Source organism: Oncorhynchus keta, chromosome 8 (assembly GCF_023373465.1).
Source record: "Oncorhynchus keta strain PuntledgeMale-10-30-2019 chromosome 8, Oket_V2, whole genome shotgun sequence".
Classification (NCBI taxonomy): Eukaryota; Metazoa; Chordata; class Actinopteri; order Salmoniformes; family Salmonidae; genus Oncorhynchus; species Oncorhynchus keta.
Window position 1 is genome coordinate 21,970,123 of NC_068428.1, and position 18,402 is coordinate 21,988,524.

Consider the following 18,402-nt stretch of genomic DNA (forward strand, 5'->3'; position numbering starts at 1 on the left):
GTTTGTAGGCCTCCGTGCTCGCACACACTTTTTAAGTTCTGCCCACAAATCTTCTATGGGATTGAGGTCAGGGCTTTGTGATGGCCACTCCAATTCCTTGACTTTGTTGTCCTTAAGCCATTTTGCCACAACTTTGGAAGTATGCTTGGGGTCATTGTCCAATTGGAAGACCCATTTGCGACCAAGCTTTAACTTCCTGACTGATGTCTTGAGATGTTGCTTCAATATATCCACATCATTTTCCTCCCTTATGATGCCATCTATTTTGTGAAGTGCACCAGTCCCTCCTGCCACAAAGCATCCCCACAACATGATGCTGCCACCCCCGAGCTTCACGGTTGGAATGGTGTTCTCAGGCTTGCAAGCCGCTTCCTTTTTCTTCCAAACATAATGATGGTCATTATGGCCAAACAGTTCTATTTCTGTTTTATCAGACCAGAGGAGATTTCTCCAAAAAGTACGATCTTTGTCCCCATGTGCAGTTGAAAACTTTAGTCTGGCTTTTTTATGGCGGTTTTGGAGCAGTGGCTTCTTACTTGCTGAGCGCCCTTAAAAGGTTATGTCGATTTGGGACTCATTTTACTGTGGATATAGATACTTTTGTACCTGTTTCCTCCAGCATCTTCACAAGGTCCTTTGCTGTTGTTCTGGGATTGATTTGCACTTTTCGCACCAAAATGCGTTCATCTCTAGGAGACAGAAGGCGTCTCCTTCCTGAGCGGTATAAGACAGCTGCGTGATCCCATGGTGTTTATACTTACTACTGTTTGTACAGATTAACGTGGTACCTTCAAGCATTTGGAAATTGCTCCTAAGACTTTTTTGGGGTGGTTGATTGGTGGAGGTCTTGGTTGGTTTCTTTTGATTTCCCCATGATGTCAAGCAAAGAGGCAGTGAGTTTGAAGGTAGGCCTTGAAGTACATCCACAGGTACACCTCTAATTGACTCAAATTATGTCAATTAACCTATCAGAAGCTTCTAAAGCCTTGACATTATTTCCTGGAATTTTCCAAGCTGTTTAAAGGCACAGTCAACTTAGTGTAAACTTCTGACTTCAACAGTATGTGTGTGAGTGAGTGTGTGTGTGTGTTCACAGCAATCATTCTATGAAATCACTTCAGTGTATTTACATGTAGTTAGGGGTTGAGCAGTGGACAGGACTGAACATGCTACACATACTCTAGTGTTATAGTATGAAATACCTCGTCAACAGCTCAATTCAAAGGGCTTTATTGGTATGGGAATCAAGTTAAATAGATAATACACTAAAGTGAAGTAAATCATCAAAAATAAACAGTAAACATTACACAGTTTCAAAGGAATAGACATAATATAATATTAGTGCTATGTACATTGTTATAATGGCATGCAAATAGTTAAAGTTCTCTCTCTCTGGTGTGTGGTTAGGAGTCCAGTCCATGTGGAATGTTGGCACAGCGGTAGGAGGAGAGGAGGGAGTGGAGGAGGGAGGAGGACCACACATTCCTCCCAGCAGAAGTGCTAGGCAGGGGTTGGGGAGTCGGGTTGAGGTGGGGGGCCGCGGTAAATGTCTCCCTGACACACACACACACCCTCCCGCTCATCTCCAAGAATCTGTTCAGTAAAGCCAGACGATCAATTCACTTTCTTTAACAGCCTTCAGCAGCATCATTTGTAACTCCTCACCCCTTCCATCTACTGTCATTATAATGCGTAGAACAGGTATGAATGCCTTAGCAGCCAGCTGGGTCCTCCTGGCACCAGTCTGCTGCTCCAGGTACAAGTTGCCCTTGGCACAGATCCAAGATCAGTTTACCTTAGCCCAATCCTAACATTAATCATTAGGGAGGGGGTACACAAACTAACCTTAGATTGGTGCCCTGGGGCAACTTTATACAACTTTTAATCTGTTAGAAAGGCTTAGAGATTCATTCACAGGATGAGAGTAAAACCAGTGACCCATGTCTTTGGTGTCGTGGCGTCTCCCATAGCAACGAGCTGGGCGGTCATTCTATTGCTTACACACCTGGCCTGGGGGCAATAGAGGGTGAGGGGGAGAGGAGTATTGAGGGAATGAGAAAGAGATGGAAAGAGGGAGAGGAGGAAGGGAAAAGGGAACTAAGGTTGTAACACACAGATAAGATTGGTTGGCTTCAGTTCCGGCAATGGTTTCAGTTGTGAGTAGTGTCTTTGAAGTGAAGCAGGGTGCTTTTGATGTGAAACCTGATACTAATGCCCCAAAACCTCCCTCCTTCATTCCATCTCTCTCTGCAGCTGTGAAAATCACAGAGGCAGGGTTAACTAGGGTTAGGAGGTGGGGATGAGGTGTTGGGGCATTGGCTAATGTGAGAGTTCCTCTCATAAACCATGTTATGTGTAAACTCAGTCATCTCAGAGGAAAAGGGAGAAGTGTTCAACAGCATGGATTGTGTCTGTTTGTCTTTTTCCCTCTATCTGTCTCCCTCTGCCTGAAGGAACCAGACTCACGATACACCAAATCATATTAGCTTCTAACTCTGCTAATGTCAGCCGCTGTGTGTTCTCCAAACCCTATACACCATGCTGGAAATGTCCAACCCCTTAATCCAGACCAGACCTCATCACCTGGCCCCTGTGAGCCATGGGGGCAGCAGCATACACAGCCTTGAAATCCCATCTTTGTTCAGCTTGTTATCAGAGCTGTTCCCCCACAGACACACATTTTACCCTCTGTCGTTTTCAATGATAATACCATGTAAAAGCACGGAATCCCCCCACCTCCCACACACACCGGCTGGCCCCATCTGGGGGTGCGATGGTGTACGCGGCCTCTCTGTGTGAGGAGGTTGTCTGGATGGTTTTTTTGCGTCGGGGGGAGTAGGCCTCTTGAGTTTAGGATACACTAGAGCAAACTGTGAGCTGAAGACAACAAACCTGTCTTTGCTGGAGGAGTGTGGTGAGGTGAAACAGACACATCTGATATTTGGGGGGCTGAGAAAGTATGGGAATATAAGTATGGTAAAATAAGATTACCATAAATCTCTGAACACTGAATATCCAAATGTTCAGGGCTACTTTTATGGGAGTGAACAAACACATAATTGTGAAATCTTAAACCATTGCCAGAACACACGTGGGCATATAACGGGTCTTTACGTTGGGGGTTGGAACTCCAGTGATGTCAGTCCTACAAGTCATCTGTAACTCTTATAATAGTGTCAGGGAATGTCCCAGTGTATGTTCAAGTATTATTACACCACTATGACATCATAATTGAGTTCAGGTGCATCCTGTTTCCACTGATCATCCTTGAGATGTTTCTACAACTTGATTGGAGTTCTCTTTGGCTTTCAGGCCAAAGAGTTCAATCTTGGTGTCATAAGACCAGTGAATTTTGTTTCTCATGGTCTGAGAGTCTTTTGGTGCCTTTTGGCATCTCCAAGCAGGCTGTCATGTGCCTTTTACTGAGGAGTGGCTTCCATCTGGCCACTCTACAATAAATGCTTGATTGGTAGAGTGCTGCAGAGATGGTTGTCCTTCTGGGAGGTTCTCCCATCTCCCGTTCTCCCATCTCCACAGAGGAACTCTGGAAATCTGTCAGAGTGACCATCTGGTTCTTGGTCACCTCCCTGACCAAGGCCCTTCTTCCCCGATTGCTCATTTTGGCCGGGCGGCCAGCTCTTGGAAGGTTCCAATCTTCTTCCATTTAAGAATGATGGAGGCCACTGTGTTCTTGGGGACCTTCAATGCTGCAGACATTTTTTAGTACCCTTCCACAGATCTGTGCCTTGACACAACCCTGTCTCAAAGCTCTATGAACAATTCCTTCGACCTTTTTGCTCTGACATGCACTATCAACTGTGAGACCTTACATGTCCAATCAATTGAATTGACCACAGGTGAACTCCAATCAAGTTGTAGAAACATCTCAAGGATGATCAATGGAAACAGGATACACCTGAGCTCAATTATGATGTCATAGTGGTGTAATAATACTTGAACATACACTGGGACATTCCCTGACACTATTATAAGAGTTACAGATGACTTGTACCATGTTCACCTTCTAACAAGACTACGACCCTAAACACACAGACAAGACAACGCAGGAGTAGCTTTGGGACAAGTCTCTGAATGTCTTTGAGTGGCCCAGCCAGAGCCCAGACCTGAACACAATCAAACATCTCTGGAGAGACCTGAAAATAGCTGTGCAGCGACGCTCCCCATCCAACCTGAAACTCCCCAAATACAGGTGTGCCAAGCTTGTAACATCATACCCAAGAAGGCTTGAGGCTGTACTCACCACATCAATAATATGGCTTGAGATCTTCAGATAAGGCCATCATTTTTGGAATAAAGAAGTGTACCTATGCATCATCTGGGTTTCAAACGTGGGGCAAGACACATCACAGACCACTGGTCTGAAAACCAAACATTTCTGTTCCTGGGACAGAGCAGCAATGCATCACATCAAAAGTGAGAAAATAGCTATTGTTTAACTGTGCAACCATTGAAAATAAAGTTGAATGAAGATACATGAGTTCAATATTATGCACATTTGTAAGTGCATTTATAAATGGTTAATAGCTGGAGGTAAATAGTGGCTCACTATTTAGCAAGCACTGACTGGCAATCACACTATTTTGACCAATTTGTTATAATGCATTTACAAATGATTAATTAACCGTTAATAATGTAATTACAAACCCTTTACAAATTGAAACATATTGTAAAGTGTTACCAATTTTGGTACATGTTTTTTAATAAAAATAAAAATCATTCTGTTATCAAAAATATTCTTTGTTATGGGGTGGTTATCATCCTAATGTTAGATAAAACCCGAATTAGAAGTTAATGGGAATCTTAGCTGAGAATGTTCCCAGTTTTCTGGGGAATAATTCTTCTTATAAAAGAAAAGTTACTTTTTTCCCCCAAAATAGAGGCATACAAAGACAAAACAAACGTGGTTCAGTGGGGAAATGATAACACCCGAGTGAAAAAAATGCAGAAATTGCTGAAAATAATTTTGAGTTGAAGTTTGATGAACAGTATGAAACAGATCAGAAGAGAGAAAAGACCCATTAAAAGGACTTAACATATATGTGTTGACACCTTAGTGTCATTAAGTATATTTCGAACTTTATTATTTAAAAAAACAAACATAAAATACAGTCATGGCGTCAAGAATGAGAAAGATATTGAGATAGGATATTTTGCCGTATTGCCCTATACCAGGTGTGTCCTAAACACCCGGTTTTCTAAGCATGAGTAACTAACTGGGTGAGATAAAAAATCAACCAGCAGACACTGTTGACTCTAAGGACTGTACAGGACCATTTCATGCTCTCTTTCAGTCTGATTCAATTCAAATCTATAAAACTTAATTTATCCTTGAAGAGATGTAATTGTGCTGAAGATGGTTTACTTTAAGAGGCCTGGCTTGCTTCTCAATCATCATGTCTACAGTTTACAGTCTGCCACTCTACCATGGCTGCTCACATATATAAATATAAACATCATAATGTTGTTATCCTTCTGCCTAAGACAAAGAGACAACCACACCGAGACACCATTTCCCCTCTGACCCAAGAGGGTGTTAAGCATTGAGGGAACATTCACGCAACATAACTACAACCCATTCCAGAACCTCTGCAGTGTGTTCCTGCTGAAGCACCGCCCACTTGACCACTGTGGGCTCCTCCCCATCCAGGGGTTAGCTAATTAGAGGGTTGCCAGGGGAACGGAATGGCAGCTCAGCCAGCCGGTGTAATGACAGGGTGAGAGAGAAGGGCGCGGTCAGATTATAGACCCCGAGTACACACAGTGGAGCTAAAAAAAGAACCAGAGAGACGAGAGGAAGAGTGCGAGGAGAGAGAGGGGGGAGGAGGGAGAGATAGGTGAGAAAAGGAAGAGAGAAAGGGAGACAAGGCAGGGGGGAGAGAGAGAGAGGAATAGAGAAGAGTTTGAAAATGATTAAGTAAGGTAGAGAGACAAGATATGACCGTGCCATATTATAGTGGTTTCTTGTTTACAGGTGACTTTAGCAAGTGTTGCTCATGACATTCTCTCTCTATGGGTTATCACTGGACTTCCCCTGTGTGGCTGACTTCAACAGAACTCCACTTGTCTATAGCAGGCTGGAGTGACTAAGCATGCAGGGATGGCTTGGTGATTCCCAGACCACAGTTTGTAGACTCTGGCATGACCAGCCTGATGCATGTTCCCCTATGAACTGCCGTGTGTGTGTGTGTGTGTGTGTGTGTGTGTGTGTGTGTGTGTGTGTGTGTGTGTGTGTGTGTGTGTGTGTGTGTGTGTGTGTGTGTGTGTGTGTGTGTGTGTGTGTGTGTGTGTGTGTGTGTGTGTGTGTGTGTGTGTGTGTGTGTGTGTGTGTGTGTGTGTGTGTGTGTGCGCGAGTGTGTGTGTGTGTTTGTAAAGGTGTCTCACAGCCTCCAGTGGAAACACTCACTGTGGTAGCCATGGTAACAAACAGGAAACCAGCAAGTTCTTTGCAGCTGAAACTGGTCAGCTGGACTCACCCCTGACACTGCTCTGTTTTGATAATGGACCGTTTAGACTTTCCCTCACACTTTCCTTCTCTCCCCCTCCCTTTCATTAACTACCCTCTCTCTTTACCTCATTCTCTCACTCTCTCTCGCTCTCTTCTCTAATGTGTGGCCTTGTGTGACTACTTCACCCTGCCCAAAAGTCAAACACAAAATTGAATCAAGGCCTAAAATGGGGGGGGAATGATTTGGAATCCCTGAAAAGCTGGACGTTTCGTCCTGTTCTTTCACTTTATTTTGGCACTCTAACCACACGCTGTGAAGGTCGCTCTGGGCCAAGTCTGAAAAGTATCATATCAACTTACCTCTGGCAAACCAGTGGCCGAGCCACCCACAGTCATAACACTAGCCCAGCCCCACCGAGCCCTAGCTAGTAGTCTTTTTAGACCAGTGTTATTCAAACTTGTTCAGTGGGGACCACATTTTTTCACAAAAGATTCTCACAACCCTACTCAAATCTAATAAAACAACCTTAAAATCGGAACATTTCAATTTTTACCCCCCCAAAAAACCTTCAATGCATTACAATTTCATCATCAAAACGTTGTATATTGTCCTGTACATGAATCTGTACTTTTCATTTTGTTTTGTTTTGTGACCCCACTGCAGTTCCTCCGTGACCCCGACTTTGAATACCAGTGCTCTAGACAGATGTCTTTTCTCCAATGTACCAATGTTCCAGCTTTGCTGCCCTCGGTTTGGGATTTCAGAGACGACCTAGCAAGCACTCTGCTCCAACCCCCAGTCATAACTCTAGTCCAGCCACAGCTAGACATAGCTGTTAAACTACTCCAACCCCCAGTCATAACTCTAGTCCGGCCACAGCTAGACATAGCTGGTTCACTACTCCAACCCCCAGTCATAACTCTAGTCCAGCCACAGCTAGACATAGCTGGTACACTACTCCAACCCCCAGTCATAACTCTAGTCTAGTCACAGCTAGACATAGCTGGTTCACTACTCCAACCCCCAGTCATAACTCTAGTCTAGTCACAGCTAGACATAGCTGGTTCACTACTCCAACCCCCAGTCATAACTCTAGTCCAGCCACAGCTAGACATAGCTGGTTCACTACTCCAACCCCCAGTCATAACTCTAGTCCAGCCACAGCTAGACATAGCTGGTACACTACTCCAACCCCCAGTCATAACTCTAGTCCAGCCACAGCTAGACATAGCTGGTACACTACTCCAACCCCCAGTCATAACTCTAGTCCAGCCACAGCTAGACATAGCTGGTTCACTACTCCAACCCCCAGTCATAACTCTAGTCCAGCCACAGCTAGACATAGCTGGTACACTACTCCAACCCCCAGTCATAACTCTAGTCCAGCCACAGCTAGACATAGCTGGTTCACTACTCCAACCCCCAGTCATAACTCTAGTCCAGCCACAGCTAGACATAGCTGGTTCACTACTCCAACCCCCAGTCATAACTCTAGTCCAGCCACAGCTAGACATAGCCGGTTCACTACTCCAACCCCCAGTCATAACTCTAGTCCAGCCACAGCTAGACATAGCTGGTTCACTACTCCAACCCCCAGTCATAACTCTAGTCTAGTCACAGCTAGACATAGCTGGTTCACTACTCCAACCGCCAGTCATAACTCTAGTCTAGTCACAGCTAGACATAGCTGGTTCACTACTCCAACCCCCAGTCATAACTCTAGTCTAGTCACAGCTAGACATAGCTGGTTCACTACTCCAACCCCCAGTCATAACTCTAGTCTAGTCACAGCTAGACATAGCTGGTTCACTCCTCCAACCCCCAGTCATAACTCTAGTCCAGCCACAGCTAGACATAGCTGGTTCACTACTCCAACCCCCAGTCATAACTCTAGTCTAGTCACAGCTAGACATAGCTGGTTCACTACTCCAACCCCCAGTCATAACTCTAGTCTAGTCACAGCTAGACATAGCTGGTACACTACTCCAACCCCCAGTCATAACTCTAGCCCAGCCACAGCTAGACATAGCTGGTTCACTACTCCAACCCCCAGTCATAACTCTAGTCCAGCCACAGCTAGACATAGCTGGTACACTACTCCAACCCCCAGTCATAACTCTAGTCCAGCCACAGCTAGACATAGCTGGTTCACTACTCCAACCCCCAGTCATAACTCTAGTCTAGTCACAGCTAGACATAGCTGGTTCACTACTCCAACCCCCAGTCATAACTCTAGTCCAGTCACAGCTAGACATAGCTGGTTCACTACTCCAACCCCCAGTCATAACTCTAGTCCAGCCACAGCTAGACATAGCTGGTTCACTACTCCAACCCCCAGTCATAACTCTAGTCCAGCCACAGCTAGACATAGCTGGTTCACTACTCCAACCCCCAGTCATAACTCTAGTCCAGTCACAGCTAGACATAGCTGGTTCACTACTCCAACCCCCAGTCATAACTCTAGTCTAGTCACAGCTAGACATAGCTGGTTCACTACTCCAACCCCCAGTCATAACTCTAGTCCAGCCACAGCTAGACATAGCTGGTTCACTACTCCAACCCCCAGTCATAACTCTAGTCCAGTCACAGCTAGACATAGCTGGTTCACTACTCCAACCAAGAACATGAGTCAGTACAACCCTCCATAGTAGTGATTCACTTATTCCTAGTATCAGTGTGGTAATATTTCCGTTTGTCGTACTACCGGAGTTTACAGGTAACATTTCTACAGGATCCTCATTTGATCACCCTGTTGCAGGAGAACATTCTTGCAATGCAGGAAATGTAAAACGTGGAGTGTGTTTGAGGTTTCAAATTGCTTCTAATGTTTGTAATTTCCACTTAGAAATGTCAAATTTTGATGAAGACCTACAATAAACGTTCATGAATTATAATCCACATAACAACTCACATTTCCTGTTGCTGCAGGATCATTTTCCTTCTGTAGGTCTTTAAGGGGGCGGCAGGGTAGCCTAGTGGTTAGAGCGTTGGACTAGTAACCAGAAGGTTGCGAGTTCAAACCCCTGAGCTGACAAGGTACAAATCTGTCATTCTGCCCCTGAACAGGCAGTTAACCCACTGTTCTCAGGCTGTCATTGAAAATAAGAATTTGTTCTTAACTGATTTGCCTGGTTAAAAAAAGGTAAAATAAAAGTCCCTTACTGTGTGTTTTGTGCTCTCAGTATGTGACACTTCTCTTCTCGCTAGGTATCAGTACTACCTGCAGGTGAAGAAGGAGGTGCTGGATGGACGTCTCCACTGTACCGTAGAGCAGGGCATCAGACTAGCAGGCCTAGCAGTGCAAGGTAAGACAGAGTACACACAGGAGTATACCCCATAGCTTTACCACTAACCTCATTTTATGTCCTACTTAAACCCTAAGTCCAGAGGGAGATACAGAGAGAGAGAGACTCACACTTTCTTAGCTCATCCTGGGTTCACTACCTAATATGGCTGCATACCGCCAGAAGAGCTGAGTCCACTTGAGTTCCTATCAGGATTCCTTTCCATAACACACACACACACACAAACACACGCACATGCATGCACACGCGTGCATTTGCAAACACACACACACACACATCCACGTATTCATACACACAGACACGCACACACACTTTCTTGGCCTTGTTGGTGACCCTGTAATCTTCCAACCCCGCAACACAAACACACACTCTCTCTCTCTCTCCTGCTGTCCCTGGGCCCTGTGTCTCGGGGGAATGTAAACAGTCGTTAGCTTATCGCTAACACCAAGGTTAGCCATGGCAGGAAGAACCTTATCTGTAGGGAGGATGGATTCTACACTACACCCCTCTATATCAGACATACATTACATTACATTAGAGCAGCCCTAAAGGATGTAGCTACCTCTGTGTATCTGTAGATAGTACTGTACATTGTCCAGGCAGACAGTAGCTGTATGTCATTTCCTTTTATCAATGGAGGGTTGGGTAGGATGAACCAGGGTAGACCCAAACCCCAACATGACATCACAGGGCCAGGTATATGTGTGTATTGCTGGGTTGACATGAGCATGCCTGCTACAGATACTGTAGGTGCTATTAGGGTTTCTGCTTTCTATGTTTGCTTTCTCTGCTTTCTTTGAGGTCATCCGTCTACAGTTCCTGTCCATGCCTATTGAAGGTGTTTCTCCCTTGTGTTACATAGTTCATATATCCTTAAGAGTACACTCTTAGGCGGCAAAAAGGATTCCAAAAGGAAAGGGTTCAACATGAAACCCAAAATAGTTCTTACTGGAAACAAAAGTGTTCTGCCTATTGGGGAGAGACGAAGAACCCTGTAAGGTTCTAGATAGCAACTTCTTTTTCTCAATAACATCCTTAGATGATGTATGTGTTCCATGTGTATGGTAGAAAAAGTCCATGAACTTTGCCTGAATTCCCAGGTTTTCCTGAAAACCCAGTTGGAATATTGGAGGGAATAAGCAGGAAATCTGTCATTTTCCAACAAGGATTTCTGCAACCCTGGGAATCTGGTGGAAGTTACTGGAACTCTATCCATGTGTTTCATGTCAATGAGTTGGTGAGTTGAGTGTAGATCTCAGTGTGTGTAGAGTTGAGTGTAGATCTCAGTGTGTGTAGAGTTGAGTGTAGATCTCAGTGTGTGTAGAGTTGAGTGTAGATCTCAGTGTGTGTAGAGTTGAGTGTAGATCTCAGTGTGTGTAGAGTTGAGTGTAGATCTCAGTGTGGGTAGAGTTGAGTGTAGATCTCAGTGTGTGTAGAGTTGAGTGTAGATCTCAGTGTGTGTAGAGTTGAGTGTAGATCTCAGTGTGGGTAGAGTTGAGTGTAGATCTCAGTGTGTGTAGAGTTGAGTGTAGATCTCAGTGTGTGTAGAGTTGAGTGTAGATCTCAGTGTGGGTAGAGTTGAGTGTAGATCTCAGTGTGGGTAGAGTTGAGTGTAGATCTCAGTGTGTGTAGAGTTGAGTGTAGATCTCAGTGTGTGTAGAGTTGAGTGTAGATCTCAGTGTGGGTAGAGTTGAGTGTAGATCTCAGTGTGTGTAGAGTTGAGTGTAGATCTCAGTGTGGGTAGAGTTGAGTGTAGATCTCAGTGTGGGTAGAGTTGAGTGTAGATCTCAGTGTGTGTAGAGTTGAGTGTAGATCTCAGTGTGGGTAGAGTTGAGTGTAGATCTCAGTGTGGGTAGAGTTGAGTGTAGATCTCAGTGTGTGTAGAGTTGAGTGTAGATCTCAGTGTGTGTAGAGTTGAGTGTAGATCTCAGTGTGTTCTCTCCTCTCTTCTAGCTGACTTTGGGGATTTCACACAGTTCCTGTCTCAGGACTTCCTCAGGGAGTATGTGCTCTTCCCAGTGGTGAGTCAACTGTCACACTTACACCTCTCAGTGTGTGTGTGCATGTGCTTGTGCGTGCATGTGTGTGATCTTTTGTGTTTTTCAGTGCTCAGGTGTGTGCTCTCAGTCGGTTTTCTCAGGTGTGTGTTTGATGTACCTGTCTCAGATGTTTTTCAAGATCAATAGTGAGTGAGTGAGTGAATGAGTGCTTGCATGTGTTGCCGGAGGCCACAGATTCCTAGCTCTCCTGTGTACGTCCTCCTCCTGTATTCTACCTGCACCCCTGACTGACACAGACAAGACAGACAAGAGGCCCTGCTTAGAGAGGGGGAGGAAGGGAGAGAGAGAGAGAGGGAGAGATTAACTGAGAGGGAGGAAGAGGTGAGGGAGTGTGTGGGGAGTAAGGAGAGGTAATAGAGAGAGTGAGGGATGAACTGAGAGGGAGGAAGAGAGGAAGAGGTGGGGGAGTGTGTGGGGAGTAAGGAGAGGTAGTAGAGAGCGTGAGGGATGAACTGAGAGGGAGGAAGAGAGGAAGAGGTGAGGGAGTGTGTGGGGAGTAAGGAGAGGTAGTAGAGAGTGAGAGATTAACTGAGAGGTAGGAAGAGAGGAAGAGGTGAGGGAGTGTGTGGGGAGTAAGGAGAGGTAGTGGAGAGGGAGGGATGAACTGAGAGGGAGGAAGAGAGGAAGAGGTGAGGGAGTGTGTGGGGAGTAAGGAGAGGTAGTAGAGAGCGTGAGGGATGAACTGAGAGGCAGGAAGAGAGGAAGAGGTGAGGGAGTGTGTGGGGAGTAAGGAGAGGTAGTAGAGAGCGTGAGGGATGAACTGAGAGGCAGGAAGAGAGGAAGAGGTGAGGGAGTGTGTGGGGAGTAAGGAGAGGTAGTAGAGAGCGTGAGGGATGAACTGAGAGGGAGGAAGAGAGGAAGAGGTGAGGGAGTGTGTGGGGAGTAAGAAGAGGTAGTAGAGAGGGAGAGATGAACTGAGAGGGAGGAAGAGGTGAGGGAGTGTGTGGGGAGTAAAGAGAGGTAATAGAGAGAGTGAGGGATGAACTGAGAGGGAGGAAGAGGTGAGGGAGTGCGTGGGGAGTAAGGAGAGGTAGTAGAGAGAGTGAGGGATGAACTGAGAGGGAGGAAGAGGTGAGGGAGTGTGTGGGGAGTAAGGAGAGGTAGTAGAGAGAGTGAGGGATAAAGGAGGTGGTTACAGAGACAAACTAATAGGCATAGAGAAACATAGAGGGGGGGGGGGCAGAGAGAGAGAGCGATGACAATGGACGTCTGAGGCCTGCATAGAGTCATTTTTCTCTCCAGCTCTGAAACACACACACACACACACACACACACACACACACACACACACACACTCACACACACACACTCAGTGATGGAGTGCTCTAATGGAGGGGTAGTGAGTGGGTGTTGAAGGGGTGAATATGAAGGCTGTGTGTGTAATCTGATATAGCTCATTCTCTCTGTTCACTCAAGTCCTGCAGAGATTAATGTCCACTTTCTCTTTCACCCCATCACTTCTTTCCCTGTCACCCCCCTTTACTTCCCTGGCTTGCTTTCTCTTTCACTTCCTCTATTCATGTCTCTCCCCCTCTCTCCCTCTCTCTCTCTCTCTCTCTCTCTCTCTCTCTCTCTCTCTCTCTCTCTCTCTCTCTCTCTCTCTCTCTCTCTCTCTCTCTCTCTCTCTCTCTCTCTCTCTCTCTCTCTCTCTCTCTCTCTCTCTCTCTCTCCACCCTCTCTCTTTCTCTCCACCCCTCTCTCTCTCTTTCTCCCCACCCTCTCAGAACTGGCCTCATGTAGATGAGGTGCTGGAGGAGTGGACTCAGAAGGTGGCGGAGGAACATAAGAGTCACTGGTAGGCTTCCTGTTCATAACACCACCCTACAGTCTACCAAGCCCTCTACTATAAACTATACTGCTCCTACAGGCTTCCTGTTCATAACACCACCCTACAGTCTACCGAGCCCTACTATAAACTACACTGCACCTACAGGCTTCCTGTTCATAACACCACCCTACAGTCTGCCAAGCCCTACTATAAACTACACTGCTCCTACAGGCTTCCTGTTCATAACACCACCCTACAGTCTGCCAAGCCCTACTATAAACTACACTGCTCCTACAGGCTTCCTGTTCATAACACCACCCTACAGTCTACCAAGCCCTACTATAAACTACACTGCTCCTACAGGCTTCCTGTTCATAACACCACCCTACAGTCTGCCAAGCCCTACTATAAACTACACTGCTCCTACAGGCTTCCTGTTCATAACACCACCCTACAGTCTACCAAGCCCTACTATAAACTACACTGCTCCTACAGGCTTCCTGTTCATAACACCACCCTACAGTCTGCCAAGCCCTACTATAAACTACACTGCTCCTACAGGCTTCCTGTTCATAACACCACCCTACAGTCTACCAAGCCCTACTATAAACTACACTGCTACTACATGCTTCCTGTTCATAACACCACCCTACAGTCTGCCAAGCCCTACTATAAACTACACTGCTCCTACAGGCTTCCTGTTCATGACACTACCCTACAGTCTACCAAGCCCTACTATAAACTACACTGCTCATACAGGCTTCGTGTTCATAACACCACCCTACAGTCTGCCAAGCCCTACTATAACTACACTGCTCCTACAGGCTTCCTGTTCATAACACCACCCTACAGTCTACCAAGCCCTCTACTATAAACTACACTGCTCCTACAGGCTTCCTGTTCATAACACCACCCTACAGTCTACCAAGCCCTACTATAAACTACACTGCTCCTACAGGCTTCCTGTTCATAACACCACCCTACAGTCTACCAAGCCCTCTACTATAAACTACACTGCTCCTACAGGCTTCCTGTTCATAACACCAGCCTACAGTCTACCAAGCCCTACTATAAACTACACTGCTCCTACAGGCTTCCTGTTCATAACACCACCCTACAGTCTACCAAGCCCTACTATAAACTACACTGCTCCTACAGGCTTCCTGTTCATAACACCACCCTACAGTCTACCAAGCCCTACTATAAACTACACTGCTCCTACAGGCTTCTTGTTCATAACACTATCATAAAGACTGCAAAGACCTACTATAAACTACACTGCTCCTACAGGCTTCTTGTTCATAACACTATCATAAAGACTACAAAGCCCTACTATAAACTACACTGCTCCTACAGGCTTCCTGTTCATAACACCACCCTACAGTCTACCAAGCCCTACTATAAACTACACTGCTCCTACAGGCTTCTTGTTCATAACACTATCATAAAGACTGCAAAGACCTACTATAAACTACACTGCTCCTACAGGCTTCTTGTTCATAACACTATCATAAAGACTACAAAGCCCTACTATAAACTACACTGCTCCTACAGGCTTCCTGTTCATAACACCACCCTACAGTCTACCAAGCCCTACTATAAACTACACTGCTCCTACAGGCTTCCTGTTCATAACACCACCCTACAGTCTACCAAGCCCTACTATAAACTACACTGCTCCTACAGGCTTCCTGTTCATAACACCACCCTACAGTCTGCCAAGCCCTACTATAAACTACACTGCTCCTACAGGCTTCTTGTTCATAACACTATCATAAAGACTACAAAGCCCTACTATAAACTACACTGCTCCTACAGGCTTCCTGTTCATAACACCACCCTACAGTCTACCAAGCCCTACTATAAACTATACTGCTCCTACAGGCTTCCTGTTCATAACACCACCCTACAGTCTACCGAGCCCTACTATAAACTACACTGCTCCTACAGGCTTCCTGTTCATAACACCACCCTACAGTCTGCCAAGCCCTACTATAAACTACACTGCTCCTACAGGCTTCCTGTTCATAACACCACCCTACAGTCTGCCAAGCCCTACTATAAACTACACTGCTCCTACAGGCTTCCTGTTCATAACACCACCCTACAGTCTACCAAGCCCTACTATAAACTACACTGCTCCTACAGGCTTCCTGTTCATAACACCACCCTACAGTCTGCCAAGCCCTACTATAAACTACACTGCTCCTACAGGCTTCTTGTTCATAACACTATCATAAAGACTGCAAAGACCTACTATAAACTACACTGCTCCTACATGCTTCCTGTTCATAACACCACCCTACAGTCTACCAATCCCTCTACTATAAACTACTCTGCTCCTACAGGCTTTCTGTTCATAGCACCAGCCTACAGTCTACCAAGCCCTACTATAAACTACACTGCTCCTACAGGCTTCCTGTTCATAACACCACCCTACAGTCTACCAAGCCCTACTATAAACTACACTGCTCCTACAGGCTTCCTGTTAATAACACCACCCTACAGTCTACCAAGCCCTCTACTATAAACTACACTGCTCCTACAGGCTTCCTGTTCTTAACACCACCCTACAGTCTACCAAGCCCTACTATAAACTACACTGCTCCTACAGGCTTCCTGGTCATAACACCACCCTACAGTCTACCAAGCCCTACTATAAACTACACTGTTCCTACAGGCTTCCTGTTCATAACACCACCCTACAGTCTACCAAGCCCTCTACTATAAACTACACTGCTCCTACAGGCTTCCTGTTAATAACACCACCCTACAGTCTACCAACCCCTACTATAAACTACACTGCTCCTACAGGCTTCCTGGTCATAACACCACCCTACAGTCTACCAAGCCCTACTATAAACTACACTGCTCCTACAGGCTTCCTGTTCATAACACCACCCTACAGTCTACCAAGCCCTCTACTATAAACTACACTGCTCCTACAGGCTTCCTGTTCATAACACCACCCTACAGTCTACCAAGCCCTACTATAACTACACTGCTCCTACAGGCTTCGTGTTCATAACACCACCCTACAGTCTACCAAGCCCTACTATAAACTACACTGCTCCTACATGTTTCCTGTTCATAACACCACCCTACAGTCTACCAAGCCCTACTATAAACTACTACACTGCTCCTACAGGCTTCGTGTTCATAACACCACCCTACAGTCTGCCAAGCCCTACTATAAACTACACTGCTCCTACAGGCTTCCTGTTCATAACACCACCCTACAGTCTACCAAGCCCTCTACTATAAACTACACTGCTCCTACAGGCTTCCTGTTCATAACACCAGCCTACAGTCTACCAAGCCCTACTATAAACTACACTGCTCCTACAGGCTTCCTGTTCATAACACCAGCCTACAGTCTACCAAGCCCTACTATAAACTACACTGCTCCTACAGGCTTCCTGTTCATAACACCACCCTACAGTCTACCAAGCCCTCTACTATAAACTACACTGCTCCTACAGGCTTCCTGTTCATAACACCAGCCTACAGTCTACCAAGCCCTACTATAAACTACACTGCTCCTACAGGCTTCCTGTTCATAACACCACCCTACAGTCTACCAAGCCCTACTATAAACTACACTGCTCCTACAGGCTTCCTGTTCATAACACCACCCTACAGTCTACCAAGCCCTACTATAAACTACACTGCTCCTACAGGCTTCTTGTTCATAACACTATCATAAAGACTGCAAAGACCTACTATAAACTACACTGCTCCTACATGCTTCCTGTTCATAACACCACCCTACAGTCTACCAAGCCCTCTACTATAAACTACTCTGCTCCTACAGGCTTCCTGTTCATAACACCACCCTACAGTCTACCAAGCCCTACTATAAACTACACTGCTCCTACAGGCTTCCTGTTCATAACACCACCCTACAGTCTACCAAGCCCTACTATAAACTACACTGCTCCTACAGGCTTCTTGTTCATAACACTATCATAAAGACTGCAAAGACCTACTATAAACTACACTGCTCCTACAGGCTTCCTGTTCATAACACCACCCTACAGTCTGCCAAGCCCTACTATAAACTACACTGCTCCTACAGGCTTCCTGTTCATAACACCACCCTACAGTCTACCAAGCCCTACTATAAACTACACTGCTCCTACAGGCTTCCTGTTCATAACACCACCCTACAGTCTGCCAAGCCCTACTATAAACTACACTGCTCCTACAGGCTTCCTGTTCATAACACCACCCTACAGTCTACCAAGCCCTACTATAAACTACACTGCTACTACATGCTTCCTGTTCATAACACCACCCTACAGTCTGCCAAGCCCTACTATAAACTACACTGCTCCTACAGGCTTCCTGTTCATGACACCACCCTACAGTCTACCAAGCCCTACTATAAACTACACTGCTCATACAGGCTTCGTGTTCATAACACCACCCTACAGTCTGCCAAGCCCTACTATAACTACACTGCTCCTACAGGCTTCCTGTTCATAACACCACCCTACAGTCTACCAAGCCCTCTACTATAAACTACACTGCTCCTACAGGCTTCCTGTTCATAACACCACCCTACAGTCTACCAAGCCCTACTATAAACTACACTGCTCCTACAGGCTTCCTGTTCATAACACCACCCTACAGTCTACCAAGCCCTCTACTATAAACTACACTGCTCCTACAGGCTTCCTGTTCATAACACCAGCCTACAGTCTACCAAGCCCTACTATAAACTACACTGCTCCTACAGGCTTCCTGTTCATAACACCACCCTACAGTCTACCAAGCCCTACTATAAACTACACTGCTCC

At 45.8% G+C, this 18,402-nt stretch overlaps 1 protein-coding gene across 2 annotated transcripts in view; it reads left to right on the top strand.

The window, feature by feature from the left end:
• Positions 1–18,402, top strand: part of LOC118386616 (tyrosine-protein phosphatase non-receptor type 14-like) — a 114,270-nt gene that overhangs the window by 55,953 nt on the left and 39,915 nt on the right. For both annotated transcript variants that reach the window (XM_052523838.1, XM_052523839.1), the window contains exons 4-6: positions 9,675–9,772; positions 11,726–11,793; positions 13,557–13,627. In XM_052523838.1, coding sequence (XP_052379798.1) covers positions 9,675–9,772; positions 11,726–11,793; positions 13,557–13,627 — 237 coding nt within the window. The remainder of the gene's footprint in view (positions 1–9,674; positions 9,773–11,725; positions 11,794–13,556; positions 13,628–18,402) is intronic.